The sequence below is a fragment of the Mycteria americana genome, chromosome 6 (assembly GCF_035582795.1).
Source record: "Mycteria americana isolate JAX WOST 10 ecotype Jacksonville Zoo and Gardens chromosome 6, USCA_MyAme_1.0, whole genome shotgun sequence".
NCBI lineage: Eukaryota > Metazoa > Chordata > Aves > Ciconiiformes > Ciconiidae > Mycteria > Mycteria americana.
The window spans coordinates 49,408,609-49,429,301 of record NC_134370.1 but is presented as its reverse complement, the minus strand read 5'-3'; the positions used below and the strand labels follow the sequence as shown (position 1 = coordinate 49,429,301).

General features: G+C 59.9%; 1 protein-coding gene across 3 annotated transcripts in view; it reads right to left on the bottom strand.

Annotated features, from left to right (window-relative positions):
• Nucleotides 1–41: 41 nt before the first annotated feature.
• Nucleotides 42–20,693, bottom strand: part of LINGO1 (leucine rich repeat and Ig domain containing 1) — a 65,831-nt gene continuing 45,179 nt past the window's right edge. Inside the window, exons 1-3 of one of the 3 annotated variants that reach the window (XM_075505684.1) lie at nt 18,649–18,669; nt 7,245–7,376; nt 42–1,895 (exon numbers count right to left, since the gene is read on the bottom strand). In XM_075505684.1, the coding sequence (XP_075361799.1) occupies nt 42–1,895; nt 7,245–7,376; nt 18,649–18,654 (1,992 nt within the window). In that variant the 5' untranslated portion in view covers nt 18,655–18,669. Of the gene's footprint in view, nt 1,896–7,244; nt 7,377–18,648; nt 18,917–20,693 lie in introns of those variants that run through there. The other 2 variants (XM_075505685.1, XM_075505686.1) reach the window with 2 other exon arrangements.

Here is a 20,693-nt window from a genome sequence, read left to right as displayed (position 1 = left end):
TTAAAAAAAAACACCATTATTATTTGCAAATTGTTGCCTGGTTAAATCATTTTCATGTTGAACTTGCGCGGCGCGTCGGCAGAGCTGATGCCCGCGTCAGACTTGCGTGGCACGTACTCGATTTCAATGTTGTGCTTGGTGTTGCCTTTCCCCCGGCTCCACAGGAAGAGGAGCACCAGACAGAAGAGGACGACGCCCAGGAAGGAAATGAAGCCCATGGTGGTGGCGATGATGAGAGTCTTGATGTCAAAGGGGAAAGGCACGGTGGCGCGCGTGCTGTTGGCATCGCTCTCGTTGGGCTGGTTGGAGATGAACGCGAAGGTCTTGTTGGGCTGGTGGGGCCAGTCTGGGGAGTAGCTGCGCACGTGCAGGTGGGCCAGCATGGTGTCGTTGCCACCCGCATTGCTGGCGATGCATAGGTAGGTGCCATTGTCCTGGATCTGGGCGTAGCGCACCTCCAGCGTGCCGTCAGGGAAGACAGTGAGCCGCCCGTTGGTTTTGGTAGAGATGAGGTGCTTCCGGGGAGAGAGCCACATGATGGTGGGGGGCGGGTCCCCATCTGCCCGGCAGACAAAATGGACCGTGTGGCCTTCGTCCACGAAGATCTGCTGAGGTTTGCGGTCCCTTATCCGTGCTCGGCGGCAGGTGAAGTAGTTGGGCAGGAGGACGTCGGGGAAGTCTTTGAATTCCTTGCCCTGGACAAACTCGGGGGTGGAGCAGGTGGGCTGCTGCTTGTTGAAGTTCAACCTCCATCGCCGCCGGAAAACCCAGAGCAGCCGACAGTCACAGGCTAAGGGGTTGTTGTCGAGGATGAGCGTCTCCAGGTTGCCCACCGAGTGGAAGGCCGACTCCTCCAGGGTGGTCAGCAAATTCCCCGACACGTTCAGGATGCGCAGGTAATTGAGGCCACGGAAGGCGAAGGGCTCGACCGTGGTGAGCTGCCCTCCCACCAGCTGGATCTCCTGCAGCCTGAGCAGGTCATGGAGCATGGAGCCCTCGATGGTGACAATGGGGTTGTAGGACAGGTTCAGGAACCGGAGGTAAACCAAGTGCCTCACCGACACATATGGGATGGACGTCAGGTTGCAGTGGGTGATGGACAAGGAGGTCAGGTTCAACCCGTAGAGGCAGTTGGACGTCATAGTATCCAGGTAGGGCCAGTGTGAGATCTCGAGGACCTTGAGCCGGTACAGCCTCTTGAATGAGTAATCCCGGATGGTGTTGATGTTCAGATGGCGCAGCCGCAGCACGATCAAGCCGTGAAGGTGAGACAGGGCCTCCGTGGGGATGGAGGTCAGGTTGCATTTCTCCAGGGTCAGCTGCTCCAGGCTGTTGAGGCCGCTGAAGGCCCGGTGGGAGATGTAGACAAGGTCGTTATCCCCCACCTCCAAAGACTTCAGATTGTACAAGTCCTGGAACATGTAGTCTAGGAGGATCACAATTTTGTTCTCACTAATGTCTAGCTTGGTAAGGTTGCTGAGTCCAGTAAACACCCCCAAGGGGATCAGCTTGAGTCTGTTACTCCTGAGCCCCAGCGTCCTCAGGTTGAAGAGGTTGTTGAAAGCCCCAGGTTCAATGGCACTGATAATGTTCTCATTTAGCTCCAGCTCCTCCAGGTGAGGGTAGTTGGCAAATTCATCCTGGTTGAGTGTCTTGATGCGGTTCTTGCCCAAGTCCAGCAGCCTGGTCTCGGTTGGGATCCCCTCCGGCACGACCATGAATCGCTTCCGGTGGCACAGGACGGCGCGCTCCTGGGCAGAGCACTCGCAGCGCGGCGGGCAGCCTGTGGCGGAGCCGGACAGGATGGATCCCAGCATCAGGAGGAGAATCGGCTGCCAGCAGGCCAGGATTGGGCTGCGCATACTCGCCTCCCCAGCTACCATCCTATCTCTCACCTGCAGGTAACACCGGGGAGAGAAAGAGCAAGGTGGACGTGAGCAAACGATGGGCATGACCATGGCAAAAGGTTTACCATCCTGGTAGAGCTGGCATTAAGGCGAAAGGCACCGCCAAGGCAGAGCAGAGGTTCTCATTTTCCAGCTGAAATCCAGCCCTTTGGCTATAAGACCATCTCTCTTCCCCACCCCCCAACTTTCCACTTGATGACTGAACGTGCACAGACTTTGAGTGGAAAGCCTTGAGGAATCTGTGTCAGACAGACCTCGCTTCCTCGGCTTCTTAAAAAAAAGAAATTAATAGTAAACACATCTATCTACATCCTATTTTAAGCTCTTGAATTTATTCCGTTCCCTGTAGATGGAGCCTGAATATAAAGGCTGCTTTGCAAATGCAGAGGAGCTGAGCACAGGATTGAGCATCTGGGGGAACCCTGCTTGGGGTCGGCTGGCAGCAGGGTGTCCAAGCGGGGAGCAACAGTGACAGCTCCGCGGGAACCAGCCCCCTTCCTCTGTGCTCCCCCAGGCTCCACAGCAGCCCGGTCTCGGTGTCCCCCCAGGGGTAGTCCCTTGCCTCCCGCCGCGCCTGCCCGCAAGGCGCGGACCCCCGCTGCTCCCCTCTGAGAAACAGCAACCAGTCAGTGTATCTATCCACAGAGTGAGCTACAGCCCGACGTGAGGCCCAGGGGCGCTGCGGGTAAGGGGGTCTGCCCAGTCTCAGCTGGGCAAGGTCCAGCCTCCTGCTGCCTTCCCCGGGGAGGGCTGCGAGACCCACCCGGGGGTTATGGTCTGTCTCGTGCCCTGGCCCACAACCACCCTGGCCCATCGGCAGGCAGAAGCGAACGCTCCCTGTCGCGCTGCCTCTGTTGCATTTATTTCCTGGTTGTTCAAGCTGTTATGAGGGATCAAATCATATTAATATTGCATATTAGAGGTACAGCTACTCCGGAGCGTGTTTCTATCTATTGTTATGTGTACACTCGGCATTGCTTCCACTAATGCTATTTATGGCTATCACTGAATCTACTCAATACATTACTTCCATTGGTTCCATTTGTATCCATCATTATATATCCTGTGCGTTACTTTCCCTGCTCTGGCACTATTTATGGGTCTGGTATGCATTCTGTGCATTACTTCCATTGCATCTGTTTATATTCATCATTTCATACAGATATATGACCCAAGTATAACTTTTGTTCCCAAAAAATTATTCAAAATTTCTTTGCAAGAAGCAAGGATGAAAGATGATGGACTGGCCATAAAAATGACCACCAGCACAATCTCAGAAACCACCAGGCCTTGGCACACCAGGCGGTCCGGCTGTGAGGTCCCGGAGTCCCCACAGAAATCCTCCTGCGGTTTTGTCCCGGCTCACTGTCCTCCTCCACCCCCTTTCCCTGCTAGCTCTGCAGCGGGGCTGGTCGCTGGGGACCACCTAAAGCACGTCACCCCCGAAGTGAAGGGGTGCGGTGCCAGGAGCTGATCCCGCACATCTTCCCTGGCAGCGGTGCCGAGCTCCCTCCCGCCGGCACTGGGCCAGCATGTCCCCGTCCGGTGGAAACATTTCCAGTGGGTGCGCTTGGGCCTGGGCCAGGCTGCAAAGAGCCATTTGCTGGGTATTTACAATTCATCATCCCCCATGTCATCACCTCCCTAGTGCTGACGGTGCTGGGCAGCCTTACAAATACAAGCGGGGCTGCTGCTACCGTTGCGATGCTGCTGGGGTGAGGCTGCTGGAGGGACATGCCGGCGCCCTGGGCCGGGCTGGCACTGCTGGTTGGCAGCTCTCAGGCAAAGGGCTGCACGTGGATTTGCTCCCCAGGCATGTGCCGCAGCCCCGGCGGGGGCTGAGCTGCCAGGGGTTCCCCACGCTGCCTGTTGCTGCCAGGGGTTCCCCACGATGCCTGTCGCCACCTCTCCCCACGGGCAGCGCGCGGCCGGCGAACACCCCGTCCTCCTGCCTGCAAGGTGCCGGTGGCACTGCTGCTCCCACGGCCCGCTTGCCAACGTGCGCCGGCTCGCTCACAGCCTCCCTCGGCTGGTGTTTCTCAGAAACCAATTCCTGCTCCTCACAGCCATGCTGAGAAAGCCATCAAAGAAAGCAAAACACTGCATGCAAAACAAAATACAGTCTAAGGGGCTTAATTATACCAGGGCTGAAAAGACTTCAGCTCATTAGAGTGCCAGGCAGCCGGCCTTATTTGGCTATGTTCTGTGCTGAAATTTCAGCTCTGCCCGTGCATGCAGCCACGCGCTGGTCCCTGCTGGGCGCGGGCGGAGGTGAGAGCCGAATCCTGCCGCAGGGCCCCACGCACGGCTCCCGCATCAGCCTGGACCTCCCCCCGGACCAAATTCTGCCTCTCCACCAGCAGGAAGGGGATTGCACCTGCAACACATTTGGTCCTGTGCTGTTGTCTCCGCACTGGCCTCAGCGGAGGAGCAGCGGCCAGAGCTGCTGGGAGCGATGTGGTGTCGATGGCTAAAATATAAGCAAAGAAGTGATAGATGAATGAAGCAAAATCTGCATGGTGTTAAAGACGAGCCAAGCCCACTTACATAGAATTAAAGTCTAGACACAACTCACATGTTATTAGTTCTCAGCTAAATTTAAATCCATGATAAATACAATCCCTGACAAAAACATCCGTAATCTTAATAGCCAGAGTCACAGAAGAGCTTTGGGAGAAAGACAATGAATAAGCTGAAAAATTCTGGGCTAAGATGAGCTTTAAATCACTTCAGGGTCCCATTTACCTCTGGCTGTTTCAGAGAGGAGTATCTGTGCCTCAGGGTGAGGCAGATATTAAGAGGTGCCCTTCTAAAAATTACTCGAATAGTGATTTTCGTGTGAGCTGAGGTCAACAACCTGCGCATGGCTTTACAGCGACTGTCGCACATCCGCCCCCCCAGCGGCTGGACTCCCGTCGCATCAGCAAACCTCAGCCCAAAGTTAAGGCTGTCCTTTCGGCCATCCCGTGTCTGCCGCCACACGGTGCTGCGGTGCCCCGCACTGGGGCCACGGGTGCCAGCTGGGCAAGGGGCTGTGGCCGCCTCAAATGGGCTTGGGTGACTCTGGGGACAGGGCTTGGTGTCACCAGGGGAGAGATGGCAGTGGCCGCTCTCAGCAATTGCTGCCTGCAAGAAACTGGGAAGTGACTGAGACAAAGCACCACCAAGGGCTTTCCAAAAATTGAAGCTCTCCCGGATTTACTCTGAGGAGGACCGTGGAACGTGCCCGAGCACCCCTCCAGGGTGCCCGGCCATGGCCCCAGCACGAGCTGCCAGGCAGGATCAGGCCACGTGGCTGTGACGCACAGGCCAGGCCAGCCCAGGGGGAGCTGCAGCCCTCTGGCGTGAACGTGGCTCTCATTTCTCACATAAAAAAAAGACTCGATAAGAAAGGAGCAGCTGCCGGACTCGCTGCCTTTAGGCAATGAGCAAACCAGTGCAAATCAAAGCAAAAATCATGCCCAGAGCCATGGCATCCACTGACCCCTGTCCCTGCCACCCTGCTGCCTGGGGACGAGGGCTCCAAAGTACAACCCCTTCCCCTGGGGAAGCTGCTAGACGTGGCCCAAGAGGTGCAGATGGGTGCACTGGAGCCGCGCTGCCTTGGTGCTAAATGCAGCACGACCTGCTGAGCGTCTCTGGCTGGGATCAGCGCTGGGAGGAAAGATGCTATTCTGGGCCTGTGCCTGGAAACGCAGCCCGGGGCTGGGCTGGAGCGCTGACATGCGTGGGGTTCGCACCATCCTGACGGGCCCAGGCTGCCCCGGCACAGGAGGAACGGCTCTGCGGAAACCAAACCCAGGTGATGACCCCGGAGGGAGCCCAGGCTCTGCGCCAGGGTTTGCTCCCGAGGCTGCTGCTGCCCTCCTGCCCCGAGGGGTGGGCAGCATGCCTGGCTGTGCCCTCCACTGTCACCGCCGTCTCTGGGCTGTCCCCTGCTCACCACCCCACAGGGGTGCCCAGAGGTCAGGGCTGGGCCGGTGCTCCTCGGCACCAAGCGATCTGCCACGCTGGCAGCGAGCGAGCGGCAAAAATCCCCGAGTCAGCTATAACCCCCACCTGGCAGCCATAAATTACAGCGTGGGAGACGTTCACCCTTGAACGAGATGCTTTCGAGAGCATCGAACGACAACAGGCAATTTAGGATGAAGCGAGCCATATCCCCGGGGCGGGGGGGCCGCAGTGCTCTGGGGGCTCAGCAGGGCCAGGGGAGCATGTCCCCACCCCGTCCGTCCCTGCAGGAGCTGACCTTGCTGTGGTGCCGTGGCAGCACGGCTGGTGCTCCCAGCTCCTGACCCCAGCAGCACTGGGCACCCACGCTGGGCTGCAGTATGGGTGCGGGTCAGCCACGGGCTCACCCCCATCTCTGGCCTACTGGCTTGGCACGAAGCCGCCAAGACACAGCTCTCGGAGTCAGTGCTCTCGTCTCCTCTAAGCTGCTCCGGCTAAATCAAATTTTATTGAACTTGACTACACTTTAGAGATAAAGACTCCAGGTTTACAAATAAATTTTTAACAACCTTTCCTGCTGCTAAAAGAGTTGCTTATCCAGACCCGGGGCTCTGCACTAAGCGTTCCTGTAGCTATCTGCAAAGCAGCAAAACAAAGGGAGAAGCTTTAATTTGCCAAACACGTTCGTGCCCATTTCCTCCTCTCTCCATCATTCCCCCTCCGTCCAGTGTGCATTGGTGGGCCTTTTTGCTTTGTCTCTCCTTCCTCCCCACCCCACCTGCTCCCTCCTCCTCCTCCTCTTTTCCCACCCAGTCCCTGGAGCACAGGCACTGGTAAGTAGCTGCTCTCCTCCCTGGTGCCCAGGAATGGTCAGGGGGTGGGTGGGAGCAGAGGCCAGCACACAGAGCAGAGGGGGTGGTTTCCCTCCTGGGACCACGCTGCTTCATGGGGGTAAAAGGAAACCAAAGAGGGAGGTCCTAAAGTAAGCCCTGAGCACTGCCAGGGCTGGCTGGTGGGCAGCAGACGGGGCGGCTGGAGGCACAGCACTGGCCTGGGTGATGGAAAGCTGCCGCCGTATTTCCTCTGGGCCTTCACTAACGGATGGGCCATTAACGAAGGGCATGAAAACAGTCTGCCACAGTGCAAAGGGCTGCCCGGTGTCCTGTCCTGGCCCCAAATCCTCCAGAAGCAGCACAGGAGTGTGTGAGAAGTGGGGGAGAAACGGGCAGAAGCTGAGAAGGACCCCTCCAGCAGTGCCGTGTTCAGGGTGGTGGGGGCACATAAGCAAGTCGTGCAAGGCAATGAGCCACGGCAGGTTAGCCAGAGAGGAGCCCACACCCAGCCCCCCCAGCCACAAGCTGCCCGGGGTCACCGGCTCCCGCTCACCCGCGTGAAGGCATGACTCTCCAGCCGGGAGCTTTTGCTCAGCCTTCTGAAGTATCTGCTTTCAGCTGCTCCGAGGTGGGAGCCTGGAATAGGTGTGCCGCAACCTGATCTGCTCTGGCAGTTGCTCTGAGGCTGTAAAAGAGCACGAAGAAGTATTTAAGATGCAAATCCCCTTCCGGCACCGACACCGCCTGGCTGGCACCAGATACCCCCAGCAGCCAGCCTGCGGGACTGCCTGCAAAGGCATTTCCTCATGGCGATGGGCTCTTCCACCCAAAATGTGGTGCCCCCAGAACCGCAGGGGGTTAAGTCAGGGAAGCACCACGCCAAAGGGTAAGAAGAGCAGGAAAAAAGGGGAGGGGGATGCACAGCGGAGGAGAAGAGCTCTGAAGTGGGCTGAGAGGCTGGGACGCTGGAAGGAGAAGGCTTTGGCCCAGCCACCCACTGGTTTAGCTCCGGGCTGTGGATCTGCTTGACCCCACGCAGGGACAGATACGTATGGTGGAGGGACAACCGGCAATGGCCCAGAGCCAACCTGGAGAGCAGTTTTCAGGCTCGGTGGCAGGTTATCGGAGCAGGGCGAAGGGAAGGAGATCCCGGTCGTCTCTGCATGACGCTGAAGCTCAGAGCAGTTTTTGCTCAGGCTGTTTCTTCCTGCGACCACATCTGTGCAAGAGCTCCTCTTCACACCTTTGCTCCCTCATTTTTAACATCTTTTCTCTCTCTTTGGCTGCACATGCTTCAGTGCCCCATCAGCAAAGAAAACATCCTGACAAGTGATCAATAAGTAATTGCAAAGGCAGCTGTGGATGCCGGGGGTGTAAAGCCCTGAGCTAGCAAGAGATAAATGAGAAGTGTAAGGGTGCAGCGCACCATGGAGCTCGGGCTCGGAGCCAGCCACGCTCCCCTACTCATCGACCGAGGTGGCCGGGATGCAGGCTGGCCCACCGCTGCCGCAGCCACTGCCGGTTGGTGGTTCAACGCTTCCCATGTCAGGCAAGCCGGGAGGAGGATGGGATTTTTTTCTGCTTGCGAGACAAAGAGCAGGAGAGCTGTGTTTGCTGGGGGAATATCTCCCAAGGGTCGGCCTTGGGACTGCAGCACCAGAGACGTTTCAGGCTGGGTCAGCAGGAGAGCAGGAGGATGGTGTGCGCTGGAAGGCCGGGAAGGACGTGCATCAGCTAGTTGAATGGGGCTTCTCCTTTTTCTTTCTTTATTTTGGAAAACCTCCCTGGGATTCCTGTCTCTGCGGACATGGGCTGGGTCACCAGGATGTTTTAGGTGCTCACCCAAAGGCACCCAGCTCAGCAGGCACTCAAGTGATGCGTGAGCGCTGAGCAGAGGAGGCTTCAGTATAGCATGAGGGTCTCTGCAGATGGTTTTTCTTCCCTGTCTGTAGCTGTGAAAGGAGGATGGAAAAACCCCAGGCTCTTCTTAGGGCTATGGAAACATTTGCACCGGAGAGGTGAAAGAAAGGTCTGTCCAATGAGTGTCTTCTGGGAGAGCCGCCAGGGTCACGATGACATTGTGAAGGCATCCCCTGCACTCTGCCTCGACGTGCCTGTGGCCAGCAAGGCGTCGCGGGACATGGCCGTCCCCAAGACGGCGTGTGCAAAAGCCCTTTGGGGAGAGCAGGGCATTGGCAGCTGCCAGAGCCTGGGCCACCATCCCACTCCTGCTCATGCAGGGAGAAAACTGCCTTCTCCTCCCAGCACAGCCCAGCCATAGCTGGCAGCCACCCTTTCTTGTCGCACTGGAGGGAGGATTGTTTTTTCCTGGGAATGGGCTCGAGCAGTACCTGAACACCTTCTCCAGTCCCCTGAGCTCCCCAGGAGTGCTCAGAGCAGCCCCGGCACCGGCAAGGGCCCTGCAAAGGGCCCTACCCTGGGCAGCAGCAGCAGATTTTGGGCTGGAGGACGGGGGACAGCCCAGGCGGCTCAGCCGTCCTGCCCACTGGCTCCACACGGCCCCAGTGCTGCTGGGTAGGCTCTGCCCAGCTCAGCACGCTGTCGCAGTGCTGCTGAATCAGCCTGAGCGCAGCTGTACGGTGCCTGTGCTAAACCCTGCGTTTGTGTCAGGGGCAGGACACCACCTGATCTAGCATGAAAACGGCTGGTACAAAGTCACCCCGCTGCCAGAGCGCGTTTCCTCCAGATCAGGAGCAGATGGCGTTTCTGTATGGGCTCGCCTCGATGCTTGGTCCGGGGACTGGTGGCTTCCCGCCACCCCAGACCCAGGCGCCGGCCCCCGAGGACAGTCCCTGTGCTGTGGCCGGCACCAGCGTCCCAGCAGCGAGGCAGGCAGGCCCTGCCGGGCTGAGCCGCTGCTCCTGGCAATCCCGATGCACAAACCACACCCGGGGGCACCACGAAGGGCCTGGCAGGGGCGGCTGTCTGGCACCGAGACAAGCTGCTTCCTCCTCACCGCTCCCTGCCTGGGGACATCCCATCCCCTCCAGCCATCGGCCTCTGCCAAAAGGCGTCCCACAGCTCTGCAGCACCCTGGAGCTCTGCTCAGCACCCGGAACAGGGCTGGGGCACCCAGCAGCTCCAGCAGCAGAGAACCAGGGCCACAAGCAGAGATGGGGGAGCACCCCGGTGCCTTCTGCCCTCCTTTACCCAGGGCTGGCTCAGCAGGGGAGTGAATGCCAGACCAGCCCGACGCCCTGGCCTCATGAGCAGCCTCGCCCCACAGGGCCATAAGGGGACATCGCCAAGGCTTTGGGATGTGACCCCCTCTAATAGCCACGAGTCTGAGCTGCTGTGTCCCCACTGTGTCCCTGCCACTGCTTGAAGGCGGAAACCCCAGATTAAAGTGCCGAACGCCGCGCAGCCGCGGGAAGTGGGGACCAGCGAGCACGTCCCAAGCCTGCGGTTCTACAGAGCAACGCTGCTGCCAGGAACTGGTCACATTCCTTAAGTTTAATTCAAGCTTAGACCGTACTTATGGCACCACTTCTGTTCCCACGCCACATCCCTTAAATACCCCTACAACCAGTGCAGGATACCTAGAAAAGTACAAGGGCTGCTCGGAGCTCTGCGTCCTCCCCTGGAAACCTTTGGGATAATAGCGAGAGGACTTCAGAGGATATAAACCTGGCAGCTTCGCTGACTCCAGGGAAACCTGCTGATTTACCTCCCTTTAGGACTGGCCCTGATATTTTTATACTGCTGCCTAAAATAAGTGGCCTCAGAAGCCTTTTGGGAGAGGCTGACTGCAGCCCAGCCCAGCAAAGATGGCTCTGTGATAACCCATCGGTGGGACAAGCTGCACGGGCAACGAGGGTGCGTGCGCCATGCTGCCGGGACCAACAGCCCCACGAGCGCCGGGCGGCATCGGCAGAGCTGTCCCTGCCCCGTCTCCTGCGGGGACGCAGGGGCAGAGCAGGGCGGCGGGCTTGGGCAGGGGCACGGCTGTGTTTCAAGGTGCCACGAGAGACAAAAGCCCTGGTCCTCTCCATCCACCTCCTTTCCCAACTCCTTCCCACAAGCGAGATCTCTCTCTGTCTCTTCCCCTTCCAGTTATTATTGTTTCGTTCACATAATAACAGATTTAGTGCCACAGGAATTTCCAGAAAGAGAGAAGCGGAGAAAAAAGGGGCGCCACAGAAAGCATGAGCGATGGCAAACGCGGAGAGAAGATTCCTCTTCCCAGCCTGGCTTTCTCTGTGCTGGTTCTACATGTATAATTCTTTTTTCTTTCCCTCCTTCTCGCTTGTTTGATTTTTGCATTATTTATGGCTTGTCTTCAGGGCCTGTATTTGCTGTTATTGTTTCATTCAACAATAAAATAGATTAGATAAAAACAAACTGTGCTGAGCCATGGCGGAGCCCGCCGGTCCTGCAGTCAGTTGTACCCACGAAGCCGGGCAGAGCGGGCGCTGCGGGTGCGAGCGGCCAGGCAGTGCCAGCCAGCTGGGGACGAGGGGTCACCGCCTCGCCAGCCCTTCCCAGCCCAAATACCTGCAGGCGGGGAGCTGCTGTGGGATGTGGCCTGGCCAGGATTTGGGCTCTGGGTGCTGCCAACCCCGTGGATACGTGTCCTTTGCAGGTATGGGGGCTGCGCACAGAGCTCCTGGCGTCCTGGCACTGCACCCAAACCTCAAACATCCCCCAAGCAAGAAGGAAAAGGTGGGAAATGCTGGCTGAGAGGAGAAAACAAAGCACTGGAAACTCCGTGATTTTTTAGGGCAATTTCATACGCACTGATTTCACTAGTGAGGGTGCCCCAAGCTGAGCTGGCCCTGGCTGCGGGTGCTGTACCCCAGCAAATCTCAGCCCCAGTCGCTTTGGGAACACATCCCAGGAGGCGCAGCACCGTCCCACGGCGTCGTGCCGGGGAAGGGCTTGGTGCAGGGCAGGCAGCGCTGCCCCGCGGCTGCGAAGCAGCTGGAGCAGGGGCGAAAAGCACAATCGGTTTAATGCCTATGATAAGGGCTGTCAGCAGGCTGGCAGCCTCAGCCGCGCCGCAGGGAGCCGTGCCGTTCCCCGGCCTTTTCTGCCTTCCAGCAGGCGAGCGCGCTGAGCCCGTGAGCACAGAGAAAAAGGAGGGACCCACCGTGGGGACGGAGCGGTTCCCCCGCTGCCCTTGATGGAGGGCTGCTTTGGGGTGGTTTTGTTGTGTTTTGCTTGAGCTGAAAGAGATGCTTTCCGCCCCTTCCTCCTTCTCCCCAGTGATGTTGATAATAATACAGAGACTGCACTCTGGGCTGTAGGTGAGAACAAAAGTAATCACAGGGAAATACAGTGCATAGAAATTAAATCGGAAATGCAAGGCCAGGGTTTCCATTTTGGTTCAGCTTCTGTATCGTTTCCCATTGAAAAGGATAAACAGGCTGAGCACAAATCAGTTTAACGGCAGCACCTAATGGCAGCACAATTCCATGTTTCCCAGAGCAAATCGTAGCTCAAGCCCGAAGTGGCAGCATGATATACAGCACGCCAGCTCTGTGGAACGGCCACGGCATGGCACAGCCCCAGCTGAGCATTGGGGGGCCAGCAGGGCCCCGCAGGACTTGCCACCCTCAGCAGCAGGGCTGAAATAACCTGGCTCACCAGGGTGCAAGAGGGGCTCGTGTCCGAGCTTCGGGATGCCAATGGGCCCTTGCCTGCCCAACTCCCAGCAGAAAAGAGGTGTCCATTGGGTGTCCCTCACATCCCTGACATCCTGGCGGCAGACTCGGACCCACTGGGAGCTTGCAGAGCTGTGCCAGGCTGCTCCCCCAGCATGGGCCAGGCAAGGAGGTTTTCACGCTGCTCACCACTGTGGCCCTAATTCCTTTCCTTCGTCTGGCTCCTGCAGTGCACGTTCCTTTAAAGCATGGCTACAGCTGCCATTTATTTTTTCTACCTAATCCTTGTTGCTGTGCCTTGCTCCATGGTACAATGCACGAGCCACTTGCCAGCAGAGCTGGGGCAGAAGCAAGCTACCAGGCCAGTGCTCACCCATAATGCCCTCCCTGGCTCCCCAGGCTCACATTTTGGGTTAGACCATATCAATTTGGCTCTCTGTGACTGCCCCCAGTCCAAAGGGGTGGCGGGGAAAGGCCGGGTTCACATACAGGGGAGGGAGAGGTTTGTCCACGTGCCTGCGCGGAGGGAAGAGCCTCCGAGAGTGCTCAGACTTTTCTCGCCACCCCCAGGTTGCCTCCGAGGTCTAAATCAGTTGTTTCCCATTTCACACTCGACATCTCAAATCCAAACAAAGAGCTGAAAGAATAGATCACGTCAAAATATTTCTGCTTCTCCCTCCTACGAGAATTCCCCATCAGAGACCAATCCAATTAAGGTGCTGGTTATGAAATTAACCATAATTACAAGAGTGATATTTAATGTTTTGCATTCTGATGAAGAAACAGAATGGAAATGACAAAAAAAAAAAAATTCGTGGGTCCTACTGAGATAACTAAGAGCAATGTGGGGTGGGCGGGGGGGGGGGGGGAGGGGGAGGGCTGCCAGGGGAGCCAGCCCGGGGACCCCACAGCAGCAAGGACAGGGGCTGGGTGCTCATAGGCACATCCCTCGGGAAGCAATGGCCAGCCTGTCCCCCAAAGCAGGGGATCAGCCCAGCCTAACGGCTGCCAGCAGGTATTTTGCCATTTGAGCATCACTCAGATGGTGCTGGGCTGCAGGAACCCTGTCCTGGGAGGCACAGCCCAGCCCTGCACCTCCTCACCCTGCCCCCACTCCCTGCAGGGACCCCCCGGCTCACCCACAGGACTGTCCCCAGCTTGGGACACCAACCCCAGCCCTGAGACAGGGGACATGAGAGCTTCAGTGGGCAAAGCCTTTGGCCTCTGATCAGGACACCTGGGTCCTCCTCTAGAGCCCAGGAGAGTCATGTCCACGTGTGGGCACATGTCCACTGCAAGGTGTCATGGGCACCGAAAGGCTGACGGGCTTATAGAGACACATGAAAAAAATTATGGAAGAAAACACGCAGGATGGTTAAACAGAAGCAATCCTGTGCTTAACCGGGAGAATGAGCAAAACCAAGCCAAGCTCCCCGGCCCCCGCGACAGGGATGCTGACCTGCTGCCTAGCCTGGTCCCATGCTCAGTTAGGAGATGCTGTTTGGGTGGGGGATGGGGCCATGGAGGGCAAGGGACGGTGGCCGAGGTGTTGGCGAGGCCAGAGGGAGGACTGAGCCGCTGGTGGGGTTCGTGGCAGGGCCCCCCCAACATGGCCACGCTGCTGCCAATGCATCGATACGCTCTGTGCATTCTCTTGGCAGGGCAAGGCATGGCCCAGATGGGTTCTGTTAGTCACTCCTAACTGCTGCTCCCGCAAGGTGGGAATCACCTGGGTCTTGCCCCAGCACAGCCATTAACTCCAGCAGTGTGGGGTGTCTGCTCAAGCTGGGCACTCCCCCCGCTGTCCCCCCTTCCCGAGCCAGCCAGCGTGACCTGCTGCTCTCAGGGATGGAGGGAGCCTCATGCTCCCCGCCTGAGCTAAAGAGGAGATGAGGTCCTCTGTGGCATTTATCAGCATTTATTCAATTGCCCGGGTCAAGCTGACAATTAACGCTGCCCACTCAGACACGGCCACCTTTGTGCAACTTGTCTTTCTCCTGGCTCGCCGTGCCAAGGAGGGGCAGAGGCCACGCTGTGCCGATGACAGTGCTCCCGGGGCTGGGAAGCTACTGGGGCAGGGCTACTTCTGGTGTTTCTCCCCTTCCCCAAGCCAGTCCCATCCTCAGACACTCCTCTCCCTCTCTGTATCACACATGCCCTGACACTGTCCCAAAGGCTACAGATTCAAACAGCCACCGAAACTGGCTGTTAGCAAGACATGTCCCCAGCCAGGGTCACAGGGAGCTGGGACACACAGCAAAGGCATGGAAACCTCTCTCTGTGCAGCCATTCCCCTCCACAAGCTCCAATTTTACTCCCCCAGGTGGAGGCGGGGGGGGGGGAATTGACTTGGAAGAAAATTGAGGCCATGGCCTTCAGTTGCTTTCTCCCTTTATTGTTCTTGGGTTGTTTGATTTGGGTTAAGCATTTGTAGCCCTCTTCTCCCTCATCCCAGCCTTCCCCGCTACCTGACAAGCTCTTCTGGCTCTTCTCCCACCAAAAGCCATTTCTGCTCATGCTAGGATAAACCCTTCTTCCTTCGCTTCTCAGGGTTTAGCAGAGAAGGGAGGAGAGCTGCTGACACGGTGCATTGGATATGTTCGAGAGCTGGGCAAACACCCTCCCTTGCTGAGCTGTGCTGTGACTTGCACTGCCGGCTGCGCCCTCCTCGCGCCAGCTCCGAACCACTGCCACGGTGGCCGGTGCCGAGCATAAAGGGTGAGTATGGGGACACTGAGCTCACCCTAGCCTGTACCATGGAAGGAGAGTCAATACGAGCCAATGGCATCGCTAACGTCCACCCCAGCGCCGCACTGCCCAAGCAAACTCCCCAAGGGGCCACAAGCCAAGGGGGGGCCAAGGGGTGGCAGGGCTCAGCTGAGGTGACATGGAAGTCTCCAGCAGTTTCCACACCTGAAGCTTCTCAAAAGAGTTGGTGGAGTTGCATTTTCCACCAGGACGTTCACAGAGATGTGCCCATTGCAAACACGTCCTCCCTTGCCTCGAGGGGATGGGTCCAACCCCCAGGCCCGACACAGGTGTCATGCCAGAGCTGTCACAGCAGCCCCCGTCCAACACACCGGGCCTGCCGCTGCCCAGGGACAACCACATACACGAGGCAACACCTGATGGGGTGTATTAATCCTCATCGAACCACGATAAGTTCAGTTGTGCTTTATAATTCAGCAACCGTAATTACATTATAATTACAGTATAATTGTGGCGTTATTATAAAGTGATTTATCAACCCCTGAAATGAAACCTCAAGTTACAGGATTTTATACTTGTTACATACATCAAGCAGCATAAACTTCAGCATCATTATAGTGACTGTATTAAGTAGGAAACTAAAGGAATAATAAGTCATTCAGTCATGCTGTTAACCTTCCAGTGATATGAAACAGTGGTAATTAGAGGTATCACCGAGTAATTACGTTATAGGTGTAGAGTAACTGCAGCACGGTACAGTATTGCAGAAGTATAACCATTCGTTTTGTAATTAATCCCTCCACAAAAAGGCTTGGAAAGCCTGACTCTTCGCCAGGTGCTGTAAACTCAGCTCCGCTATCTCCTCCAGTCACTTCCTGCCCATCCCATGAGAGCCTCAGTGAAAGCTGGGGCTGCCCCAGCGCCTGGTGCAGGCAGGTGCCCCTGCCTGCGGCCCTGCCAGCTCCAAGCTGCTGGCCGGCGGCTTACGGCTGAGAGAGAAGCCCCCTCCTGCTACCTGGTAACCTGCAAAGTCCCCACCAGGGACAGCTGCCTCAGGGAGCGTCTGTCCCAGTCCCAGCGCGGTAGTGCCTGGGAGGGAGCGGAAGGGCCTGACCATGGGGAAAACTGCCCCAGTGTGTCTGCGGGAAGACATGGAGGCTTTAGCCCAGGGCCACAATTCTCGCTCGGCCTTGCTCACCAGCCTTGCTAGGCTAAGAGCTTCAGAGACCACCTCCCCTCCATGGTACTAAGCTACCGAGCCAATGTGGTCCAGGAAGGAGCCAGGAGCAGCAGGCGAGAAGGCAGGGCCAGCCCAGACATCTCCTCCCTCTGAGCCCCAGCCCACGCTGCTGGGATGGGCGCAGGGCTGAGCAGGGAGAAGGAGGCTGCCCCCGGCTCCATGGCACCTGGGACAGCCACAAGGTGCTACCAGCCATTTGCATTTGCAAGAGGTCCAGGAGAGGGACAAGGCGTGCAATTGAAACCAGGGGAACGGACGCAGAGGAAGGGGGTCGAACAAAGGTTTGGGCCGTGGTGCCAGCGTGGGGCTGGGCTGGGTTGGGTGGCGCAGGCAGCCCTGGTAAGGTCCTTGCAGCTCCCACGCCGGCGGGCTGGCTGGAGGCACAGCCACGCTGCTGCTCCACGGCCATCTCTGGCAGGCGTGAAGGTCAGGTCAGGGCTGCTGCAAGTGGCAGAGCGGGGAGGAGAGGGTTAAAACTGGCGGGAGGGCTGGGATGGGTATGTGGAAGGGCTATCATTTCAGAGCAGGGCTCCGGTAGGTGGTGCAGAGGAAGGGGAGATGGAGGGAGAAGAGAGAAGGAGCAGATCTGTGGAGCAGGGCTGCTCCTGGGGATGCCTGAACTGCTCTGCCCCAGGCTCACCCCACAGACTGAGACCTGGAGAACACCGTGGGCTGGGCGTGAGCCCAGGGCTGTCACACGGGTCCCCTGCTGCAGGCCAGCAGGTAGAGTCACTTGCTCGAAAGGGCGTTTGCTGGGGAAGGACCGTGGATGGCGACTGCTCGGGTGGTAGCTGGGCTAGTGACAGGCAGAGAGAGGCAGCGGAGCCTCCGCTTCGCCAACCAGCACGCACCCACGGCAAGGAGACCTGATCCCGCCGGTGCTCACTCTCACGCTCACCCGCTGTCCCTCCCTCCTAGTGCAAATCACTTTCACGGCACCAATACTCCCAATTTCTTCTCGGAGGTGGCACCTCCAGCACCTGGAGCAAACCGTGCCTCTGCCCTTCACTAGGAGCTATTTATACATTCAAGGTGCAAGGTAAAAAATCCGATAACCTACACACGGTATCAGAGAGCAACAAGCAAGAGCACTGCCTGGGAAGGCTCCCAAAGCCCTTCTGGCCAGCAGGCTCTTGGGCATCCTTGCAATCCCGGCTGCCCTGCGAAGCCCCTTCAATATTAACCTTTTTTCTGTCAGACACAAACCGAGGGCTGAGCCCATGCTGGCAGCCGGACCCTCCCAGGCATCTCCAATTCTCCGAGCTGGCTCCTGTGCATGGGGCTGAGCCCAGGCGGGGGGACTCTTCAGTGCCCCCACAGTCCCCCCCGGAGCCTGAGAGATCATCCCATCCGGCAGCAACTCCCCACGGCCCCAACTCACCTACCTGCAGGCTGGGGGGCTGGTGATGGAGGGGTGAGCCCCCACCCCAAAAAATTACCCCCCATGACTCCTGCCTCCCGCCTGGTTACTCAGGGCTGGTGGGCTGGTGAGCTCTCCCGGCCCGTACTTAACCCTTCATGTCTCTGCCTTGGGGATATAGGCGGAAGGCTGATTCCTCCTCTTGAATCAGCCCTTGCTGGGCTGGGGAGCTGAGCACAGCCTGCTTGGGGGCTGATCCCCCTGCTCCCCAGCAGGCCCTGGCAGGTAGCGCTGTCCCCGCCATACCCTACCTGAATATGTAATCTGCTCCAGAGCGGCTAACCCATCCGCTTAGCTACCGGGGGGAGGAGGAAGGCTCCCACATCAGGATGCAGCTCTGCGCTCGCCTCAGCACCACTGAGCCCCAGCCCTGGGCTGGGCGAGTCAGCCTCGGGTGCCCGGGCCCCCTGTCCCGCACCCCGGCCCCGCCTGGCTGCAAGCTGCCCTTCCCGCAGGGCTGGCAGGGGCTGCGGGCACCGGCCGGGGAGAGGCGCAGGGGTGCTGGGGAGGAGATCAGCGGGGGGAAGGCGCCCGGGCAGAGCAGGGCGGCGCAGGCGGCAGGATCAGCACCAGAGGGGCTGGAGGACAGCAGGGCACACGTTCCCCCCCCGCCCCACGCCCCGCGGCGAGCAGCCCCGGCAGCCCCGGGGCCCGCTGTCCCTTCCCCGCCCGGCGGTGCCCGCACCGCTCCCCGCGACCCGGACCCGCACCCCGGGGCGCGGCGCAAACCCGGCACGCCGGGCACCCGCGGCACGCACACACGCGCGAACACACACACGCACCCCCCGTGCCCTCCCCGGTGCACGCACGAAGTTCCCAGCCCGGCGCCTCCGAGCACCGGCGCGGGTCCGGCCCGAGGGCAGCGGCGCGGGTCCGGCCCGGGGGACGGAGCCCCCCCAGCTCCCCCGCACCGCCGGCACCGCCCGCCCCCGGCCCCCCGCTCCAGCCTCCCCGTCTGGCTTACCTGCATCTCATTCTCGCCGGCGATCTCCTTCGGTCAGAAATGGCATCTCCCCCGGCCCCCACCCCCTCCGCCAAAACCTCCACCTGCAGTAACGCAGCTCCCCCTCTCCGCAGCGACAGCACGCGAGGCGGCGGCGCTCCCGGGTCCGAGCCGCCCCCCCAGCCCCGAGCCCGGGGGAGGGCCGGGCCGGGGACGGGGCCGCTCCGGGGCCGCCCTAGGGACGCGCGGCGACCGGCTGCCTCCCCTCCGCACCCGCCGGGCGGCGGCCGGCGGCGGCGCTGCGGGGCGGCGGTGGCGGCATCGCCCCCGCGGGCGGGCTGGCACGGCCCGGGCTCCGCACGCCCGCTGCCGCCGGCCGGGTCTGCCGCGGCGGGGCCGGGCTGGAAGCCGCCGCCGCGCCGGCCCCCGCCTCCCCTCCGGGAGGAGCCGCCGGCGGGCGCGGGGCGGTGCGCGGAGCGGCGCGGGGACGGGAGCGGCGGCGGCAGCGCGGCCAGTCCCCTCCTCCCGCCGCCTCCCCCGCTCCGGCGCGGCGAGGGGAGGCGAGAGCCGGGGGCGGGGGTGCGGGCCCCGCCGGGGCCGGGGCCGGGGCCGGGGCCGGGGCTGCGGGGCGGGAGCAGTCCCCCGTACCCCGCGGGCAGCGGGGCGGGGGCAAGCGGCGCTTTTCGGGGAAGAGCCGCTGTCTGCCTCGCACGGCGAGGGCGCTGGGGCACCGGCAGACCGAGCGGCCGCCCCCGCGATCCGGCGGCAAACCGGGGCCGGGGCTGGGGACAGTCGGTGGCTGGTCGCCCCCGGCAGCCCTTGCAGAGGGGGGGGGGCCACCGGCACACCCCGCTCCTCCGCCGCTGGTGCAGCCTCGTTGCTCGCAGAGGGCGGACTAGAGGAGCGCTGCCGGTCGCCCTCGCTTCAGTGCCCAGCCCTGCTTGAGCCTGCTGAGGGAAGATGCCAGGCTACCCTGGAGAGTTCAGAGTGCTCCGACCTACAGCAGCTACCTCTGCAAAGCGTTTTGCTCCTCTTTTTTCACTGCCCGCCCCAAGCACATGAGAGGAAAAGGGCTGCAAGGGCGGGGGGGACGCCTCTGAGGACTGATCTGGGACCCGGTGATCCCAAAGGCCTCCTCGGAGGCTCGGCGCGTGCTGAGCTGGTGGTATCTCGTTCAGGACTAAGTGCACAAGTTTCTGAGCACTGCCCACTGCTTCACCCCCTTCCATAATGGACACTGATTTATCGAGCAGCATTAGCAGATTTGCCCAGCGCTGGCTCTTCCAGCGGAAGCTGATTTCTCCAGCAGTAATGGACACAAACTTCGCTTCTAATGTGCACTTTCCCCTCCTGCTTCCTCTCAGCAGGGCTCTCCTGGGGCGCTTCCCGCTCTGTCCTGCTTCTACCCAGCTGTCCCCGCAGCATGGTCGGCTGCGGGCCAAGGTGGGCCCGAGGCAGCTGCACCAGGGCCCTCTGTGCTGGCACGGGCTGGGGCTGGAGGCTCTGCGGGAGTCCCTTTGCTGGCTCCCATGAGCCTTCCTTCGGATGGCTCTTTCAGCCGGTGGGAGCTTTTGAGGAAGACGATGGCTTGGCCTTCCTCCACCAGCCATTTAACCAAGCCCAGGGGTGGAGATTCCCATGCAGAGCATCCCTCTGGGCAGCCCTCCCTTCCTCCCTCCTGCGCAAGCGGAGCTGAGTGCTCGCCCCAGGCCTCTCTTGCACGATGGCGTCCCCCCAGCCCATGGGGAGGCCGGCGAGCGGCATGCCAGAGCTCGGCCAAACGCTCCTGCGTGTCTGCCACGGAGCATGGGAGCCCAGCGGCTCTCCCGAGCTCATGTCCCTGCAGCGGGCTACGAGCAAACCCAGGGTGGCGCGAGCCCCCCTCCATGCTCAGACAGAGCCCTCAGCGGAGCTCGTTATCCTCCTGCTCAGCACACGTGAGCTTCTGAGTGGAGCAAGAATAAACAAAGGGTAGGCACTGCGAGCTCGCCAGCTGAGGGCTGAATCACTCCCGCTCCCTGCTCCTGCTCGGCGCTCCTGCCCACTCCCAGGCTGCCGCCTCTCCT